Here is a 20881-nt window from a genome sequence, read left to right on the forward strand (position 1 = left end):
GCCTCAGCTCTCTTGCCTGAGGATCTTTATTGGCATATCCTTGTTTGATTTTTGCTAGCTTCAGGAATTTCTTTGGTTTAATGTTACAGTTCATATTATGCAAAAGTTTGTTTTCATTTAAGTACATTTTCACAAGCTGGTAAAAGATGAAACTGTTTAGTCTGGATACCACTGCTGCTGATGCACAAAAATCAAAACACACTTTTTTTCAGTACTTTGGTTTAATATGTCTCCGTTGTATTTGTCTGCGTTCACCCTTCAGGCATTGGAGTTCCCATCATGCTGGCCTACGTGTATGGCGTGGTGCCCATCTCGCTGTGCCGAAGTGGAGGTTGCGGCGTCTCAGCTGGGAACGGCAAAGGAGTTCGCATAGAATTTGATGACGAGAATGACATGAATGTTGGCAGTGGGGCAGCTGCCACTGGTAAGCTTCAGTGCCTCCACCACTCACACTGACACCCAAAAGTGACTTCATGTGATTGTGGCTGTGTCAGCAAACAACAGAATTTGCCTTTTGCTGACAGATACACTACTGAGTCCCTTTCCAAATGAAAGCTGCTCTGGGTTTCACAGTTGTACAGTGTTCTTTTGCACTTTGTCTTTTACAGAAAAATTCCATTTGTGCCTCAGAACCACTGAAATTTTGTAGATTTAAATTTAATCAGAAACTTCTCATTTTTAGACCGACACTGCCTTTTCTTCCTGATTCCTGGTTGACCTTTTATCTATCACTTATTCTTATATTCATAAATGTTATTTTGTGATCATACTTTCTATGTAGATACGACATCAGTGGCAGACACTAGGAACAACCCCAGTATAGGTGAAGGCAGTGTTGGGGGGCTGACAGGCAGCCTGAGTGCCAGTGGCAGCCACATGGACCGTTTGGGGGCTATCAGGGACAACCTGAGTGAGACAGCGTCCACCATGGCCCTGGCTGGAGCCAGCATCACTGGCAGTCTCTCTGGCAGTGCCATGGTCAATTACTTAAACAGGTACAGCAACAGAAAAACATGCTATGGGACTGAAATGTTGTGCAACTTTGGACTTCGTGATGCTTCCCTGCATTGTCTAAATCACCCCTCTCACATGTTGTCAGGCTGGAGGTGCAGGCCGATGTGCAGAAGGAGCGCTGCAGTCTGAGTGGTGAGTCTGGCACTGTCAGCCTGGGCACAATCAGCGACAACGCTAGCACCAAAGCAATGGCTGGATCCATTTTAAACGCCTACATGCCCCTCGACCGGTGAGCATCACTTGTTTTTTATCTGGAAGATGCTGTTAAGGAATAGACTGTTTATTGGCAGTGTTTGTGTCTATCTGTTGCTGATGTCCTTCTAGAAATCTGTAATATGAAACTAATTGCAGTAAAGTCACACTTGTGGTCACATGTAATTACTAAGTGAAAATATCACCTCAGATCTAGCCCTGAATGATTGTTTTACCTGGCAAAAGTAAAGCATTCAATTATTTCTATCTTAAATCATTTAACCCTTGGAGACAATTTGTCTGTAAGGGGGGGACTGGGGATCTTAAGTGGGTATAGCAAGTTAACAGTAGATGCCACATAGAAGTGGTGTACATCATCTGAAAGCTGGGAACCTGAAGATTAATTTGAGATGCACATTCCGTACTTTAGTTTTTCTCAAGATAAATTTGTGCAAAACATTATAAAGGAAGTATATGTACCCAATCCCATGCTCAGTTATCTCTCATAAGTTGAGTGAATACCATTTGTTACACAGATATGGTGCAAAATGTAACAACTTTTGGCCACTCAAGAATTGATAAAAAATCCCTACAAAATAGCACAATAAAGCACATACACCTTGACAAACATCATAGAAAAACCCGTACAACAGTTGCCTTTTTTGAATGCCCTAGGTCTCTAGTTTATGGTTATGAAGTCATGCCAAGTAATGTAATTCCATAACTGTTTATGGACTCCATATGCAGAAATATTCAAATAACCTCTCATGCTTTTCTCTTCCTCACATATTCCAGAGATGGGAACAGCATGGAAGTCCAGGTTGACATTGAATCCAAACCCGGCAAACTGCGGCACCACAGTGGCAGCAGCAGCGTAGATGACGGCAGCCATGTTGGCCGCTGCGGCTGGACTTGCACCTCCAACGGCTGCAATTCCTCAGAGGGCAAAGGCACCTCCACCAAGTGGGCCAAAGAGGCCTCCTGCTCCTCCTCCTCCAGCTCAGGGGGCAAAAAAAGCAAAGGCAAGCTGCGCAAGAAAGGCGGCGGGGGTACCAAGATCAACGAGACGCGGGAGGACATGGACGCTCAGCTGCTGGAGCAGCGCAGCACCAACTCCTCAGAATTCGACTCTCCCTCACTGAGCGGCAGCCTGCCGTCTGTGGCTGACTCCCACTCTAGCCACTTCTCAGAGTTCAGTTGCTCCGATCTGGAGAGCATGAAGACGTCCTGTAGCCACGGCTCCGGCGGAGGCGACTACCACACACGCTTCGCCACAGTCAGCCCCTTACCTGAGGTGGAGAACGACCGCCTGGAGACCTGCCCCGCTTCTTCATCCTCCTCACAAGGACACGGAGCTGTGATCACACCCCATTCCCCTACCTCCACCACCTCCTCCCTGGGCCACGGCGCAGAGCTCTCCCCTCTCTGCTTCATCACAGAGGAGAATGTCAACCTGGTGTGCCCTGCTGAGCTGGACTCTCACAGCAACACCAGAGAGCTGCTAAAAGAAACCAACAACAACCACCAACCACAACACCCAGCCCAAACCCAGCAGCAGCCCAAGAACTCCTGTATACAGACTGACATATGAAATCTCAATACCTTAAGTGCTGCACAGATGCTATTTTTAGTTAACATCTTTTCCTCCACTAAACTAACACACAGCTTACAGTTAAACCTGCATCTTCTGTTATTCTCTTGTAAAGGGGACATGTTATTTGGGGATTTCTGTCCTTCATGAAAAGCTACCGTGAGTAAAACAGACATCTTTGTATCCACTGACTGTCAGAGGGCTTGTTGGGAGTATTAATAGGTTTTCAAAGGGCAGCCATGTCAGAAATGTAAAGGTTGTGAATGCTGGTGTTTCTCCCTGTGCGAACCACAGACTGCTGACACTTTTTTTTTTGACAGTTCACTCTCTCACCACTTGTAACAGAGACAGCCCACTGATTTGGGCGCTGTCCTATTGACCTGTGTAGGTTCAAATAAAACCACTGTGCCGGCTTTGCTAGTATTTGATTTTGGCTCAACAATGCGGATGCAACACCATGCAGGAATCTTAATGTTACAGCTTTCCAGAAGTGAACTCAAACAGGGACCAGGCAATATGATTCACTATTTCCTCTTTTTATTTCCCCCAAATATATTAGTGACAGAGGAACCTTAGTGTTCTTTTCTGTATTTATTATTAGACTTTTTTTTGTCTTTTCCCTGGATATTTGTTCAGAATTAATCCTATAATGTATATTTATAAGACCTGGGCTCAACAACCTACATCATTTTAGCACTAAAATCAACTTGTTACACAACTGAGACTCTTCAGATGGATGGACACAGCTGTAGTCTCACTCTGGGAGATGGTATTTGACAGCTCTTTTGCTTGTTGGTAACCACAGAGTTTAGACCTGTAGCTGTGTGTGTTTTTAGTGCTAAGATGACTGTGGAAACCCAGGTCTTGTTAGAATCGTTGGAAAGCTTGTGATGATATGTTTCGGGTGGGTGGGTAAGGGTTTGATTTGAGAAAGGTCTCTGGAAGGCCACGGTTTTTCGAGATAATGCTGAAAGTCATTATATTAACATTAACCAATGGGTTGGTCAATTCTGTGAAATTGTATAAAGAAAATGTTTTGTCCTGTTCAAAGGTGATTTATTCAGGCTGATGGTCTTGCCTCACTGAGTAAAAGAGAGCTTTGATATCTTTCTTTGTTAACTCATGGTGCCTTCAAGAAGCTGTTTGTGTTCTATGTTTGTCTCTCTCCACTGTGTCTTCAAGACTCCAAACAACAACTCATTATAGGTTGCAGAATGTCTGTCTGTGTAGGAGGGATGCTCATTCACATACAGAACTTACTGTGGTAGACATGGTAAATGAAGACTTTTCAATTGCCTACCAAAGACAGCACTCAGGCTCTTGTTAAATCTTATACCTTTGACTTGTCACCTGTAGACACAGTATAGTGCATCCTTTTTACACCATGGGGGTAAATGAGGACCCAGGATTATACAGACTTCTGTTTTGTACATGCTTCACAAATGCTACGCAAATAACTGAGGCCACAGATTGGCCCAAGGCACCTGCACTGTTACCTGTATTTCTTATTACATTCATGTTCTGCAATGCACAAAGATTAATAGGGATACATAGGTTGGTTTTGGGTTATCTTCCCTATTGATTTGTCCTGTGATTTCTGTTCGTGTTGCCAATCGGTGCTGCTGAGCAGACTTGAAGTCAAATCCTGTTTTCAACACTTTGTTTCAGAGTGTTTGTTTAAGCCTGTCTTTACTGATCAGTGGTCAGCTTTGTTGAGGCCACTGAGTCGGCTCAGGTGAACCTCTACCAGGTAGGCATAAGCATCTTGAATGGTATTTTGACCCAGGTCTGTTACTGAATGAACACTGAGTTTGGTTTGGTGGGCGTGGCTACATGCTGCAGTCCTCCCTGCATTAAAGCAAAATGTTGTTTTTGTTCTTCTTCCCTGGTATAGTTTCTCATTCTACATCAAAACTCCAGTTTCTTGATCCTAATTTGAACACTAGTGCCAGATATAATTTGTAATTTGTGCAGAATGGCATAAGGTATTTGTATATTTGTTTGGTAATTTGCTTTACTATATGCGTGTAAATGCATATCAGAAAAATAAAAAAAATATATATGAAATGTTGTTGTTCCATTATTCGGTTTCATGCAAGTGCTCTAAATAATTGATATATTCCATTTTATTTTTATTTAGCTATTTCACTTACCACAGAGGAAAAACATTTCTTCCAGTTTATTGAATAGCCCTCTGAATACTGTACACATTTTTATTTTTACATCTCTATGGAAATATAATTGTAAAACCACAGTGAAGAGAAACTGTGGAACATCTGAAATTATTGCCTCTCGCCCCCCAACGTATCATCCTGAACTCAATTTTGTACATTCAGGTAGAATTGGTAAAACATTTGAGAACAACGAATGGTTTGGATTCAGGCAGTCTTCAATTTTATGACTGGAATGTTCAATATCTAACATTGACAGAAGGTTCTGAACTGTAAATTAGGAAATTATATTTCAAACAATTACGTGCATGTTGCTAAGTTATTATATGTGTGATTTATAATGCATGAATCCAAATCATTTAACATTTTCATAAAAAGCTACTGTGTGTGTAGAGATACTCTGTATACTCACCAAATTGGAAGTACATCTAGTCTGAAATCTAAGGCACACATCTCATAAAGATGCTGCTTATCTCCAGTGTCACATCTGCATGGCTGATGCATGTGCAGATGTGTTTGTCAGGCTAATCTGGTTAACAAATAGGTTGAATGACTTGACATCATTCCTTATGAAAAAGACACAAACACCAGCCTTTGAGATTGATTGGACATTAAAAACCAGGTCTGCTAGTTGCATAGCTGAACAAATAAAGAGCATCTGTATGGTTATAAACTGTATTTTCTCCTACAACAGTGTCCGTTGATATCAGCTCAACTTATACTGTTATCACACACTGCACAGATCAGCAATAAAATATCATGCAGGCCTATTTCCCCCACGATCATAGAGGACATATGTTCAAAATAACATTGTTATTTTATCTTATGGTGTTGACCCACAGCAACGGAAAATGACCCCACTTTTTCCATAGCTAGGAAATATTCAGCATGCACTGAATATCATTTCTGATCTTTGCTGGTGTCTGACGGAAGCTCATTTATTAAATGATAGACAGGGTTCAGGACCCGAACAACAAAGCTCAGTTCTGGGAACGTGAGCCTGTCCTAAGCAAACTCACCTGCCCTTAAGCTTTACATAACATTGTACATTGGACCCTATTCATCAATACACTAAAGGTCCTTAGTATCCCACTGTCTGCCTGTTGTACAATGCAAATGGTTGTTGGTGGTGGTACAAAAGTAAATCTGCATAGCAAAATGTTCTGGAGAGAAAAATATATTCCTTATACTGTCACTCAAACATACAGTGATCAGATAATTTACAGCACAGAGCGGTAAAGTGAATGTGACTCAGTCCCATTGTATTGCTCTGGGGCACATTCTGCAGCTTCCTGCCTTTGTGTACTCAGTTCTTGTGCAGTGTTTTGCATAGATCCAAGAGTTGTAGTGGTGCAGCAGCTCATGCAGCAGGGAGCAGGAACAAGAGGGTCAGATGTATTTGTTGGCCAGATTCTGAACATCGTTCTTAGTGAACTCTGTGCTCTGCACAGCAGACAGATGCTCAAACAGCTGAGTCATGTGGCGACGCTCTTCCTTCTCCAGCAGCATCAACGCAACCTGCAAAACAGCAAATCGTAATTTTTCACCAAAACCTCAGCTGCTGGGGACAAAGAAGACAAATTACTTACAAAAACATATAAATGATTTCATAAATAATGCAAATTATGCTCTGTAGGGAGATATGTGAGTTATAAAAAAACACAGATATTTATCTCAAAATAAAATACCCCTTCTGGTTCTAGTTTTTTGCAAGTTACAAAACCTGGTTTGAATGGGAAACATAAACCAAAGAATATTACCGAGAACCTGTCGGTGGTGTGCAGGTGGCTGAGGTGTTGGTAGACTAGGTTGGGGTCTTTCTCCAGGAGGTGGGCGTCCAGTGCCTGCATCATGAAGCTGATGGTGTTTCCATTCAGCTGGGTACTCAGGAACTGAGGAAGCATCTCTGGGGTTGTGGAGGCGAGCAGATCAGCACAGGCTGCTGTATTTTTGCTGCAGCAAGCTGCGTTCAGGGCCTGGCCAAATTCGTAGGCGTCAGTGGGTTTGAGGTTGATGGTGATGTCCTCTCCTCTGTAACTGCTCTCTGAGTTAGGAACGTCGTCACCTTCAACCTGGGGAAGAAGAGAAACAGAAGTGATTAAAGTGGATTTTCATAGGAAAGATGTGAGAGAGGGTTTTTAAAGAATCTTTATTCCCAATCTTTTTGAACTTCTTAGAATTCCCCAACAAATAATTTATTGATACAGTAATCCAGTCTACAAATGATACAAATAATAGTATACTGCATAGAAATATAACAAGGCATTTGATTTAAAAAGAAAAAGTACAGCACTGTGTGTATATAAAAAAGTTGCTATGAATACAACTACAACTCCCAAGAGGCTTTATGATCCAAAACACACATTCATCAGACACAGGGCTCTTTATTTTCACTGAAGTTGTTTCTCTAGCCACCTCATGAGCAGGATAATAATAAGCACTTCAGCCTTGTAAATATTTGATTTTCTTCACCAGCCATTTTACTCAGCGTGTCTGCCGTTTTAATGGTGCCACCCAAATTCACTTGTCAGGGCTTGTTTAGCTGAAATGGCTGCCGACAGTTTTCATGAGCCCTTGTTGAGAACGTTCCATTAATTTAGTGTAAATATGCTGTATATTTGACCTGATGGATCAGTTTAGTTGAACTTAATGAGTGCATTTCGAATCTATGTGATGCACATGATATGTTTCAACCACTTCTTTACTGTGGATGCAGAGAGAGGACAATAATATGCAGTTCTTGTACCTGCAGTTCCAACTATGACCACTAAACTGACACTACACTAAAATACATGTGTATCTACCTCTGTGATGGGAACAGTCTTTCTGGGTTTGGCTGGTGAAGCGTTGGTGTTTGCCAGACTCTGTCTGAGCAGCACTGTGACCTCTTCCAGCTCCTTCTCAGCCTCCTGCACGTTGGGATCCTGTTGCAGTACCTCCTGCAGGTCAGAGCTGCACGCCAGGTAATCCTGGTGGAGGGACAGACATAATAAAGCTTTATGAATTCAACCAATGCATGGTATTTTACAGAGTTTGTGTGAGAAATTAAATGATATGCCCCCTTCACACACAGATTGGAGATTTTCCCCCAGCCCTGGTTTTAATAAACACATTCTCTGTGGCATTTGTCACTTTTACCTTGAGGCCTTTATTGGCCAGGGCTCGTCTGTAGAAGGCCTTCTTATTGGTTGGCTCGACTTTCAGTGCTGCATCACAGTCTTGCTTGGCCTCAGCAAACCTCTCCAGCTTCAAGTAGCACAGGGCTCTGCAAACACACACACATAGAAACATCACTTGTGATTTTTATTTTTGTCACCAGCAGCTAATTTGGTATCACGAGTTTGTGACTCATCGACTGTGAAGCAGACTTGAAAATAAAACCAGAAGGCATGGAAAATATAATTTTAATATGAAAAAGATGAGAAAGGAAATATAATTTACATCTGAACTTGTTTTTCTAATATTTTTGCTTACTTTACTAACATGATTTTAGTCAAATCGGTGGCAGCAGCTGTGTGGCAGCAGCATGTGGGTGTTTGCTCTGGTGGGCTTTTACATACAAGTTATATTCCATAGCAGAAGTCAACATATACACAAACATGAACACACAATGGGACATTTTTTAATGTGGGCATCACAGTTTCCTTTGCGGCATAATTAACAATCTTTGTCTTTAATTGATTTCAGATAGAAAATAAAGTCAGTCCTGCCTGCTGTATGCATCTTTCAATGGAGATAATATGATAGTGGCTATAAATGGAGGTGTGCTAAACAGTGCTGAAGCAGGCAGCTGTTTCCTGAGCCTTGGCTGTTCTGTTCCTACTTACCAACAATACATGCTAATTTACTACTAGTGACAGACTGGTTGGGATTATCCACAGAGCTGAATGCACCGCCTGGCAGTTGAAAGCTGGTGATAATTTATCAATCTGTTTTAATTTAACCAAACAAATACAATGCTTTTCTGGGTGTGTTTCTAATATTCCTGCTTTATGAGGAAAACAAGACAAGTATAGAGTATCACGAAACAGTGAGGAACAGAGAGTAAAAGAGACCACAGCAGTGTGTTTGTTCATGTCGAGGCCAGACTGAGTCTCTCACCTGTTGGTGTAGATAGTACACTCTTCTGGCTTTAGTTTAAGGCATTCAGTGTACTTTCCCAGTGCATCCTGGTACTGGCCCTTCTTCACAAAGTCATTCCCTTCTTGCTTCAAACCTGTGAAACGGACTTCTGCTTTCCTTTCTGAAAGGCAAAGTAAAGTGATCACTTATTACTGCTTACTCACAAGAAGAGCAATTCACTTCTCCTTTCAATTGGAGTAATCCACATTGACACATGCAATACATTATAATAGGCCTCTCTTTTATTTCTAAGAAAAACCTAACAAGGAAATGTGCCAATCTATTGCGCTATAAAGCCTGAGAGTTTAAACTCTTGAAATGAATGCTGTGCTAGCTAAACGTGAGGCATAAGAGTTAAGTCAGCAATCAGTCACGGTGTGGACTAAGGGCAAATCAATCTGCTGCAAAGTGTCTTCTGGGAGAAAAAAAAACTGTGCCAGCAGGCCTATTCTTTCATTAGAGTTTAAAAATAACAGCTGTAGCACAGCACAGGGAATGGAAAAACTGCATGGTCAGTGAACAGAGGTGACACGTCCACTTATATAAAAATCAGGCCTTTTACATTCCCCTCCTATCTTAGTGCAGAGTGAAAGAGAAACAGAAACATGCTGGATTTTGGTGGTTGCAATGTAGTGCCTATTGACTTCTATTCCTCTATCTTGATGTGAAACAGTTTTGCGAGAAGAATTAAGATCCTTCAGTTGATAAAGACATTTCTGCATTGAAATTGTCCACTTAGCTAAACGATTGCAATTATTATCATTTTTAGCAAATGTCAAGTTAAAGTCCTCAGTGCAGACACACTTATCACTGTGGGTGTTACATTTTTATTATAACAGGATACAGGATATTACAGGATCATTATTAGTGATACATGTGTCCACATCATTTTACTGTTGTAGATTGCCATGGTGGAGCTGATTGGTAAGCATTTTACACACTATTGTGTAACAGTCATGATCATATGTTTAAAAATGTACTGTTACTGATGTTATGGTATGTTTCTATAAGTTGAATTATGGGATTGATAGATATTGATATTATATATTCTGCAGTTATGAATTGTTTTCAACTTTTGAACAACAGGATGTTACACAAAAGTTTCTTTGAAAAAGAAAATGCGAACCACCAAACAGTGTTATTATTTTAATGAGGAAATATCTGCTTTTAAAATAGTACTCTCATTAAGGATTTCCACACTGCCATTTTCCAGCTCAGGGATAAATATGGGCTTCAGAAAGCCCAGGGCCATTATGCCCTTATGTCACACTGTTTATTAATCCAAAGGTTACATTAAGCTCAAGGTTAAGGATTTACACGGGAGCCTAAAAAACCTGTTAGCATGTGACTTGCCGAGACTTTATAGCATCAAGATTATTCCAAAGAATGTTTACAGCGCGAAGCACACCAGCGAGTGTTATCCTGTGTCACGGTAATGGCTTTTTCAAAACAGACCTGCTTCTTTGGCCGCCTTCTCTGCTCGAGCCTGGAGGGCCTCTGCACTGGGTGGCCCCTCTCTGCGGTGCTGCTGAGCTGACAGAGGCACCAGGGGAATCTCCGGAAGTTTCTCTCTCCACTCTGGGCCATCCTGCTCAATTAACAGCCGGGTGATCCTGGAGGAGCATGCAGATCCATCAGTACATTAATGATATACATAGACACACATAGAAATGGAATACTGTACAAAGACACACACAGACATTAAGATATTAAAAAGTCTCACAGACAGTGAATGTTGAAGGTAAATGTAACTTATAGCTTTAGCACCTTATTGTTACATTTCATAAATATATTTGGAGATATGATAAAGCTATGAACCTCTTACAAAGCGGCCAGGTGAGTTTCCTTGTTGCATAACAGAGGACATGCACTCTGAGAGCCATAATTAGCATCTAGCTGGAGCTGCTTTTGAAAAGCAGCCAAATCTGTTAGCCACTAATCAGACTTTGTAAGTTTGTTCATTTGATTTGTTTTAATTTAGTCTTCTGATTATGTCACAATGCAATTTCTGGTTTCTTAAAGTATAGATTATAAAATATTCTAAATGTAGAAATAATAGTATACAGGGATAACATTTATCGTAATCCTTTTGTCCTTATCTGTTACATGTAATATTTTGTGTAACCCAGAAATAAAATGGATAGCAAGGATACTTTCATTATAGATCTCCTTATAGGTGAAAGGGTATTTAGATTAGCTGCCACAAGCACAGAAATATTCAGCCAAATTCTGGCTTTGTGGTGCCAATAGGACCATTCCATAAGAATATGAATGTTAAAAGTCATTCAGTCAGTTCTGTGTTTCAGTACAGACACCTCCCTGAACTCAGCTGAACAGAGAGGTGAAGGCTAATACCTGTTAACGCTGTCGTGTGCTGCCTGCACGCTGATGTCTATCTGCAGGACAGTCTTGTAATCCACGTAGGCCTTACTGTAGCGCTCCAGGGACTCATAAGCCATGGCCCGGCGAAGGAGGGGCTTGAGGGAGAATGACTGCAGCTCCAAGGCTCTGGTTGGTATAAATAGATGTGATGAGACAGGAGCAAAGGATCAAGTCTGCTGCCTCTGCTATAGATGTTACAGTCTGGGAGCATACTGTCCATCTGGATTGGGAAGCTATATGTGTGACAGATTTCAAAGAACAAATGTTCTTGTGCAGTGTAAAAATATAGTACTCGTGTATGTTTTGGTGTGCACATGTGCTGTTGTGTATGTGTGTATAAACTGTCACAAAACTTGTTTGGCCTAGAAGTAAAATCTTGAACAAACACAAAGGCTTTCACATGGGAGGTTCCCTCAAATTATCCTTCGATTTGCTGCTTATAACCCTCACAAAAAGATTAATTAGAAATCACAAATCACCTCATGAAATAATAGTGACCTGCTACTGAGGCATGATAAGGCTGTCTACAAAAAAAATGAAAGCTGTGTTGGATATTCAGGGTAAGACCTGATGTAAATTAAGAAATTTGGGTTGACACCCAAAGCTAACATTACTTCCAACTCTGCTTATACACACAGCATTTCAAGATCAGTCAATAATAGTCTCTCACCTTGTGCAGTCCTGTATGCACTCTTGACTGTTGCCATCTTTAAGGTAGCAAGCTGCTCTGTTAGAATACAGAATACATAGATCCTCTGGACTGTCAAGTCCTGCATAAGAAGAAAAACAACTCAGAAATAGCATATGTAGCTTACCAATCCCTTGGGGTCTGTTAGACACAATATCTGTAATAGTTGCAAACATTTAAATGGGTGTTAAAGAACCTCTTGGCTGGTTTATGTGTGGCTTTCAAAACTTTGTATGTTATGAATTATATGACATATATTTTTCAGAGGTTACTAGCTAAATTCATGGATTTCAGTTCAAGATCTTTTTTTTTGCCAATATCTCGCCACACTCCACCTTTGGTGCTGCATATGTGTGGATGTAAATTAAGAACTTGCATCACTATTAGAAGTTTGATTTTTAAAAACCATTAATGGTGAAATATTAACCACACATTGCATGTTTTAACTGAACATGAGGTATGAACCTCGTCTCTGGGTAGACCAAAGTTCCTCAAACATTTTGTTTTTGACCCAAAAGAGGCAGCAGGCCTACCTTTACCTCCAATAATACATCCTACTACATGCTGCCATTTCACCAGAGTAACACTATGAGTTCCAGGGGCTGGCGGGTTGAAAAATGCAGCGTAGATGATGACCATGGAAAAGCTTTTAGGACATTTTCTTTTGAAACCTGCTCACTCAGACTGCACACAGTGCTATTCTCTACTTGCCCTAATGGGAATTTCACTCCATTTTCAACATCGCTATCAGTGACACAGGCAAATCAGGCTTATGTTGTATATAACAGACAGAACGTCATTCTGCCGTGACACTAAATACAGTCATCTTAGCATGCCACCTCATCATATGAAATCAGATTATGGATCAGATTATGATGACACAGTGAGGCAGTGATGACGATGTCTCAGCAACTGCTCACACTTAGTGAGGTTACTGTGACAGTAGAGCATGTTAAAGGTACAAACTAGGGCATTCATATACAGCCCTAAACACAACTTTAAGACCATATACAAGAAAGTTTGAATGTTATGATTTGCCCCTTCTGTCAAACCACTGCATGGTTTGCATTAAGCATTAAGCAGTTTAAATATTATAACCTCATCTCTACACTACTAGACTACATCAGACAGATGATGGACCTTGGATGATGTCAATGTCCAAGGACTTTCACATCCAGTAGCACAGTGGCTAGTGACTACATTATAGACAGAGAGAGTGTGCTTGATGGTGGATGAGTCTGACAGGCAGCAGTTTCTCTCCCACCATCAATCGCTCACTTTCTCCCTCTCTGTGAGAATTATAGTTGCAGTCCTACAGATTCAATTTCACAGTGAGTGGTTAGCGGTCATGTGACCTGGACAGACCTGAGCTGAGAGGCTTAGCACCAGGCTGAGGCTAAAACAGAAACACTGTCCGTATACACCACAACAGCCATTTTTTGACGCATCGTTGTAGGGTCAGAAACACTTCACACACACACACAAACAGCCCAATGTTTTAACTCCTGAATATTGAAATGTTTCTAGACTGTACACTAACATGAAGTGCTTCTGAGATAGATGATTACTGTTGCTCGGGTATCATTTCTCTCATGGTAAACATAATTACTATTATTTATTTATTTCTGTTATAATCTGCACTGGGATAAAGGCACCAGAAACTAAATGAAAGCACTAGCATTATAACTGCAAGGTCATGACCTTTGATTAACAATTACATTAGACAGTTATGGGAAACAGTTTCAAAAGAACTGATGATTAAACACCATAAAGCAATATTTATTTAAATTATGGGAGGGACTGCTTATGAAACATCAGTTAAACTATAGGCCAGTTGTTTATAACACACTGCTGTCAGTATAATGGCTATAAGTTGACTGACATGGAGGCAAATAGTAAACTTCTATAATACATCAGCCAAAATCTTACACACTATCTGATTGATCTACCATTCCCCCCAGACAATAATACTGTATATAAACAATAAGAAGAACAGCAGTAGCCATGAAGACTCTTCCGCCCTACCTGAATCTGTGTAGCCTTGAATGGCTTGTGAGTATTTCTCCAGTGCATCAGCAAACTGTCCGTTTTTAAACAGCAGGTTTCCTTCATTCTTTAGCCGAGACAGAGGTGGGGGCAGGGCTCCACATGGGGCATCAAGGTTGACAGTTTCCCCTGTATTTCCTCCAACCGGAGTTTCTTTACCGTTGTTGCTCTGATCAGCCGGGACTGAAGCCGTCGACCCCCTCTTGCCTGTTCCATTGGCTACCTTATCCTTAGACTCCTGCGTGACTTTGTATTTGTCAGAGCTGCCTCCTTTGCTCCGCCAGTGTCCATGGTGGGAGTTGTTGAACTCACTATGAGGACCCCCGTCCCCTCTGCTGTGGGGCTTTTTTTGAGCGTTACCCATGTCTCCCCTTTCGGCAGGAGCAGCTGAGCTCTCCTCCCCTCCCACAGGCTGGCTGGGTTCAACCGGACAAGCTAGAAGGGAGAGGGAGGGAGGGACAGGCAGAGGGAGAGACAGAAAGAAGGGGGAGACACACCCACAGGAAGGAGTCAGCAGTTACATCACAGTGGGGGAGGGTTGGATACACATGACACAGAACCACTTCAAAGAGGGAGTTCCAGGAAGCAGCCTCTCTCACCAGTGAATTATGAAAGCGCTGGGTGGGGGTAGGGCAGATAACACGCACACATAGTATGTCACGTTATCCAGAGGGACAAGGGGTGTTTCCTCTTTTTATAGCACAGACAGAAGGGTTTGTGATGAAAATGAATGCCATACTATATTCCGATATCTGTTCACATGTTTTGTGTGGATCAGTGGATTAAAGGGTAAATCCTTTGCAAGCTACAGTGGGGACAAAGTCAAGCACAAATATAGTACTGATGCTACGGTGTAGTGTAAAAATGCAGATGATTTCCCAAAGTATTGGATATTGACGGTAATAAGTATCCAGGTAGTTCATAGTTCATCAGCCAACACTAATTTTAGTAAATCATGTTTATTAATTTAAATGCTTTTTGATAAGGATCCTTTTAACCTGTTTATTAAATACTATGAATAAGACACATTCATAGCAGAACATTTTACAGTTGAAAGCATAAACCTCTCTCAAATATTATTTATATATATATATATATATATATATATATATTGTATTTATGTATTACAATTTATATGTTAAAGTTAATGTTATTCAGTTTTACTTATTGGTTGACAAAAACATTGGTCTCAACACCAATATTTCTATGATAAGCAAAATGTACTTATAGTATCATCCATACCAATATATTGGTCAGAGGCTACTGTTAAACTAAGCAAATTAAGTCATTTTATACTCCATAGTGCTATAGATCAACTGTAATAGGCACATGGTTCTTAGTTAATTTGAGATCTGTAGTAATAACACATAATGGAAACTAATTTTAAAAGCTGACTATCTCTTGATATAGACAATATGATTTAACTGCCCCCATTGTGTTAGATATAGCTAAGACCTTATCTATCTCTATCCCCCTTAAATTGATCATAGATAGCATTCTAGATGGACGCAGTGAATTATAAACAATCTTTGGCTGATGTCTCTTTGTCTCTGTGTGTAAATCAAGGATATAGATATTGATTTTTGAGGTGTTCAATCTCACCAGTCTGTTCTGCACTTGTCTCCTTGTTGTCATCTTCCTCCTCCTCTTCTACTTCTTGGATTAGGATTTTTTTGCCTTTGCTTTGCTGCTCTGGTTGACATTCCTTTATCTTCTTCTCAGTCTCAGACAACAGTTGCTAAACCACAGATAATTCACAAATTAGAAGTTGTCAACAGTAACCAGTTCTGTTAAACAAGTCAGCAAAGTTGACACATCTACTGATACCACAATCACACATTTATAAGTGAGTTATGCCGAATGGCTTGTGTGGCAATGGAACATCTTCTCCGCATTCACCCACAGTACATTAAAATCCCTCATACATAATTAATTTAGCATATAAACAATGTTCACAAAGTAGACAACTAAATAAAATACACCCTGTGCTCACCACCTAACATCAGCTACACCATTCACTATTTTAAATAACACAGATTACACATGATTTTATTAATACCTTGCAACAGCTGCAATCTGTTTTAAGTGCCTGACCTCACACAAATACGGCGACATCTAGTGGAAAAAAAGGCTAATGGCATATAAACTACATGCCTCAGAGCTTCTATCACCTACACTGGCTGCAGCATTCTGCGACTCTGCCCTGAGCACCGCCCTCAGGTCTTCAGCAGCCATTTGGAAGTTGCCCATGTGATCATGTACAGTGGCACGGCGTAGGAGGGCTGATGATAAAAAATAAATTACATATAGTATTATAGGACATCATACATTGAAGCTTACCTGTGCTGTAAACTTGCAAATGTAGCATGTAAAGCTTACAAAAAAATCCCAAAAAACAAAACTGTTTTTTAGGGGAGTGGAAACATAAAATGATGCCAACATTATAATCATGTTCTGTTTACGTGCATTGCTGTAAATCCATTAAAGTGCTACAGTACAAAAGAGAAAGCACCTTTTATATTGCTTGGTTCCAGCTCAAGAACCCTCAGACAGTCTCTCATGGCGCTGTGCCAGTGCTTGAGCTTGATCTCTGCCTGGGCTCTGTTGTTGTATGCAGCCACAGTTGGTACAATGGAAAGGCTCCTGTAATGGGAGGCCAAAAATCAAACAAACCTTTATTTATGAAGGGACTAATGGACATACACTTAGAGGTACAGTAATGGAACCAGACTTACATAAACGTCTACAGTCTAATTAAATGTCAGGAAACATAATATAATCCCCAATGGAGATGTAAAATGCTTTCTATAATACATGAGTTGTTTTAAGAGCCTGACCTGGAATAGTATGCAACTGCCTCCTCATAATCGTTTGCCCTGAAAGCATCATTGCCTTTGTCCTTTTCACGATTTGCCAGAAGAAACTTCTCCTGTTCTGTCAGCACTGGATGTATTGAAGAGACGACACATTTCAGACAAATATCAGACACAACTCAAGTCCACACTGCTCTATGACCACAACATTTGATCTGAGCTGCTATACATAATACATTACATGAAGCATCCACTTTAGTCTTGATTTTTGGGTGTCCTGTGTTTATAATGACTGATGGATCATTTTGGACCAAAAGTCCCTCGATGCTTTTACATTCTTTTTCGACATCAAACCTGCAAATAGAGTTGATTATATTTGGGAAAAGATATTCTGCAAAAATCATGTTCTAAAACAGCATCAACTGTGGATCATTGTAATGAAAAAAGCTTAAGCTAATGTATGAAACCTATTATGGACAGTGCCTGCAGCTGCTGCAACAGTGTGTTCTTTCTTCTGAATATAAAAGACAAAATGACTCACTTGTCCCATTCTTGATAATCACGTGGGAGAGGGCATTTTGAAGAATTCCTCTTTTCAACTGGAACAGAATTCTGTGACGACATATGACAAAATTTTAGTATTTTTCTTGTAAATGTACATATTGCGTACACCGTTGGAGACTATTTTTACCTGACTAAGTGGAACAGAGCAATTGGAACCTCTTATAGGTGGCATGTTGTTATTCACCAGATCATTAAACACTGATGTCTGTTTGAGTAAAGTCTCAGTCTTTTTGGTTTCTTCTTGCCATGTCTGCAACAAACAAAGTATTAAAGGTCAAAATTTCAGACAAATAGACCGATGAGAAGACAGCAGGAAGTGAGCGGATTGTTAAAAAATGATAGCACATGCCTTCAACTCATCAACAATTTGGCTCCACTCATCATTAGAGAGGCTGGCTGCTGTGGCCACGGGGTTTTCCTTCCTGAGAGCTCGGCTCCTCGGGTCCAGTTTCTCCAAGTGACTCTCACAGAACTTAATCAGATGAGGATAAATACCCTCGTCGCCAGACCTTTACATAGAATAAAATATTATTTTCTGAAAGCCCAAATTCAAAGCAACAGTTTCAGTACTCTATTATCCTTTTGCAACTGGAGGTTAATGGTGTGTACTCTATTTTTTTTAAGTGTTGAAGAGTAACAGAATACATGTAACACGATTACAGATTTATGTACAAAGTATGAGTGACTGTATTCCATTACAGTCAGTTACAGTTTTTAATTTTTGGTGTTTGGAATACAGCTACTTTCATTAAAATAGATGACTTGAGGTGGTATCTTTATTACCTCTGCCAAGAGGGTTGTTTTCAGTTTGTTTTGTTTGTTGGTTCGTTTTTCTGTTTGTCATAGTTTAATGAAACTTGGTGAAAGGGTGCGGCATGGAATAAGGAAGAACCCATCCAAATCAGGGGGCATATACACAAATCATTTTTAACTTTACTTAACACTGCGTGAAAGGGCATTGGACTTGGTGGAGTTTTTTTTGCACCTAATTTTTTTGCTCTAAAATGAATAAAAGGCATGCATTTCCCATAAACCGATTTTTGTTTTTTAAAGTGCAACAATTTATGCATGTGCAGTGCACCTGCCCCAACACAATGACAGGGGAGATGCTCAGCCAGCGAACGGCCAGGAATGTGTTTTTGGCATGGAAATAACCCAGAGAAATGAGCTCAGCAAGATGATAGTATTCCAAGAGTAATCAAAAGTATAACGAATACTTGATTTGAGATCTAATGTGTTACAATATTAAATTTTACCGCACATATTCAGCAATCTGTCTGGGAATATGTAAAATATGAAAAGTAACCCTTCCAACACTGTCCAGGACTAGAGAATGATCTTAATGAAGAAAACAATATGGAAAAGAATATTTGGTGAATATACAATACATATCAATTATGCATCAATACATCTCAGTCACAATTTTATTGCTTTTTTACCTCAGCACGCTCAGGATCTTCTCCAGGTATTTTACATCTTTGCATTTTATGATGTAATCATAGTCTAGGTGCTCCACAGGGACCTTCCCACTATAGTCAACAGTGGAGAACTGGTTTTGAAGAGAGAAAACTGCATCTGCGCTCATACCTGTTGAAAGTATCAGATAATTCAGGAATTAAATTGTGTATGAGTACAGTTGGAAAAAGTGTAAACTTATGTTACATTTATGTATTTATGTAAGTAGTGGTGAAATGTAAAAAAAAAAATACATTTACTAGTAAAATTGTAGATTATAAGTACAATTAAGAAGAATTTTGAAGTACTTGAGTATTTCCATGACAGCTTTAGTTATTTTACAGATTCAGATTATTTATACAAAATACAATTAACTAATAGGCTGTCTATATATTACTGAAGCTTCAACTATGCTACACAGTAGTAGCCTATAGAAGTTTAACCTGTATTAAAATGAGCTCCACCTTTAATTTCAACACTAATGTGATGAACACATGAATGCATCACTACTTAAAACCCAATAATAATAGTCAGGTAGCTTAGCTAAAGAAAGTGGACATGTCGGACAGAAGCACCCTTTTTTCCCACATACTCTCTATCACCATAGGTTTCAATTTTGGGTGGGAGCCGCTTCATCAAGATTGCGGGGATGGCAGCCATATAAAATTTATGAGAACCAATATATCTTCCAAGCCACTTAGAAGGTCAATCCTGGTGTCAAATATACATTTTCTGGGTCAAGGAATCCATTAATGCTATTAAGAATATCACTAGATGATAACTTGATCAAATAGATATGTTCAATTTCGTCACCCTGTTCAAATAATCACCTAACTCATTTCTTCAAGTTTTGCAGGAACCACAAAAAACTTCACCAAAACTGTAACATATGACATTTATTGATAATTTCACTTAAAAAGGATGTAACAAAGGCTATTGGCATAGTAATAACACTGTGTATAAATTACGTAACTTAAGAGAAATAAATGACTTAGGCAATTTTTTGAACATGCCTTTGTGACTTAAGCAAGATATGGTAACACTTTATTTTGAAGGTGTCTACATAAGAGTCACACAAGCCTGTCATAAATATGACATGACAAGTATCATGAGCATTATTGTTACTTCAAAGTGTCATTAATGTTCATGACACATCCCATGTCATGTTTATGACACGCTCATGTCACTCTTATGCAGACACCTACCACCAATATTAGTGTCAACAATAAAACACTAATAAACTAAACTGATAACTAAACAATCTCCCTCTAGCTCTTCTTTGCTGGGTTCTCATCTGATGCCTATGAATGTGGCAACTTGTCAAAGAAGTGATGATCTTAAAGGGGTAAAATCACATGATCTGATCAACTGAGGATGTAGGCGATTTTACCATAGGTGGCCGACGTCATGAGGAGATGATGATTAGGCAACAAAAAAACAATTTTGAACAAAAAAATGACTTAGGCGATTATTTTAACAGTATGACAGCATGATAATTAATTAAACTTCACTAACTTCGCTTTTATAACTTATTACATTTACAACTAAAAAGATGTGTGCAATTTTACTACCAGGCTAACAGAAAGACTGAGCACAAGTTACTGTCGCTTTGCATTGGCGTGAGAGCTTGAGAAGTTAAAAGCGTGCGTCAGTCGTCAGTAGCGTGAGAGTTGGCGACCCTGAACTATTAACTTAACGCAATGTTATCGAAGTTAAAGGCAACATATTTACCTGCTGATGTTTTGCCTTTTTGGCTAAACTCTCATTATCAAAGCGGGGTCCGTCACTATGGAAACCACAAACCGACACACGGACGGAAGCGGCTCTCCGGAAACACGTGACC

General features: G+C 40.0%; 2 protein-coding genes across 2 annotated transcripts in view; one reads left to right on the top strand and one right to left on the bottom strand.

The window, feature by feature from the left end:
• Positions 1 to 4864, top strand: part of LOC131975779 (E3 ubiquitin-protein ligase RNF19A-like) — a 32893-nt gene extending 28029 nt beyond the window's left edge. The window contains exons 7-10 of the mRNA XM_059338540.1: positions 263 to 424; positions 782 to 995; positions 1100 to 1243; positions 2002 to 4864. Coding sequence (XP_059194523.1) covers positions 263 to 424; positions 782 to 995; positions 1100 to 1243; positions 2002 to 2797 — 1316 coding nt within the window. The 3' untranslated portion in view covers positions 2798 to 4864. The remainder of the gene's footprint in view (positions 1 to 262; positions 425 to 781; positions 996 to 1099; positions 1244 to 2001) is intronic.
• A 21-nt stretch (positions 4865 to 4885) lies between these two features.
• spag1b (sperm associated antigen 1b) lies at positions 4886 to 20848 on the bottom strand. Its single transcript, XM_059338539.1, has 19 exons — positions 20770 to 20848; positions 19023 to 19170; positions 17933 to 18092; positions 17711 to 17833; positions 17561 to 17631; positions 17261 to 17373; positions 17044 to 17149; positions 16719 to 16849; positions 16382 to 16488; positions 15809 to 15944; positions 14186 to 14641; positions 12143 to 12242; positions 11446 to 11598; positions 10546 to 10703; positions 9070 to 9211; positions 8107 to 8233; positions 7773 to 7937; positions 6729 to 7040; positions 4886 to 6486 (listed from the first exon to the last, which is right to left on the bottom strand). Exons 2-19 carry the CDS (start codon positions 19166 to 19168, stop codon positions 6358 to 6360), a joined length of 2835 nt encoding a protein of 944 aa, XP_059194522.1. The 5' UTR covers positions 19169 to 19170; positions 20770 to 20848; the 3' UTR covers positions 4886 to 6357.
• Positions 20849 to 20881: the final 33 nt, after the last annotated feature.

The sequence above is a fragment of the Centropristis striata genome, chromosome 8, assembly GCF_030273125.1.
Source record: "Centropristis striata isolate RG_2023a ecotype Rhode Island chromosome 8, C.striata_1.0, whole genome shotgun sequence".
Lineage (NCBI taxonomy): Eukaryota > Metazoa > Chordata > Actinopteri > Perciformes > Serranidae > Centropristis > Centropristis striata.

Coding starts and splice junctions, on each gene's coding strand:
- spag1b (XM_059338539.1), bottom strand. CDS start 19,168: ATGAGCGCAGATGCAGTTTTCTCTCTTCAAAACCAGTTCTCCACTGTT. Junction 18,093..19,022: donor AAGATCCTGAGCGTGCTGAG/GTAAAAAAGCAA, acceptor TTCTATGTAAAG/GTCTGGCGACGAGGGTATTT. Junction 15,945..16,381: donor CGCAGAATGCTGCAGCCAGT/GTAGGTGATAGA, acceptor TCTGTGGTTTAG/CAACTGTTGTCTGAGACTGA.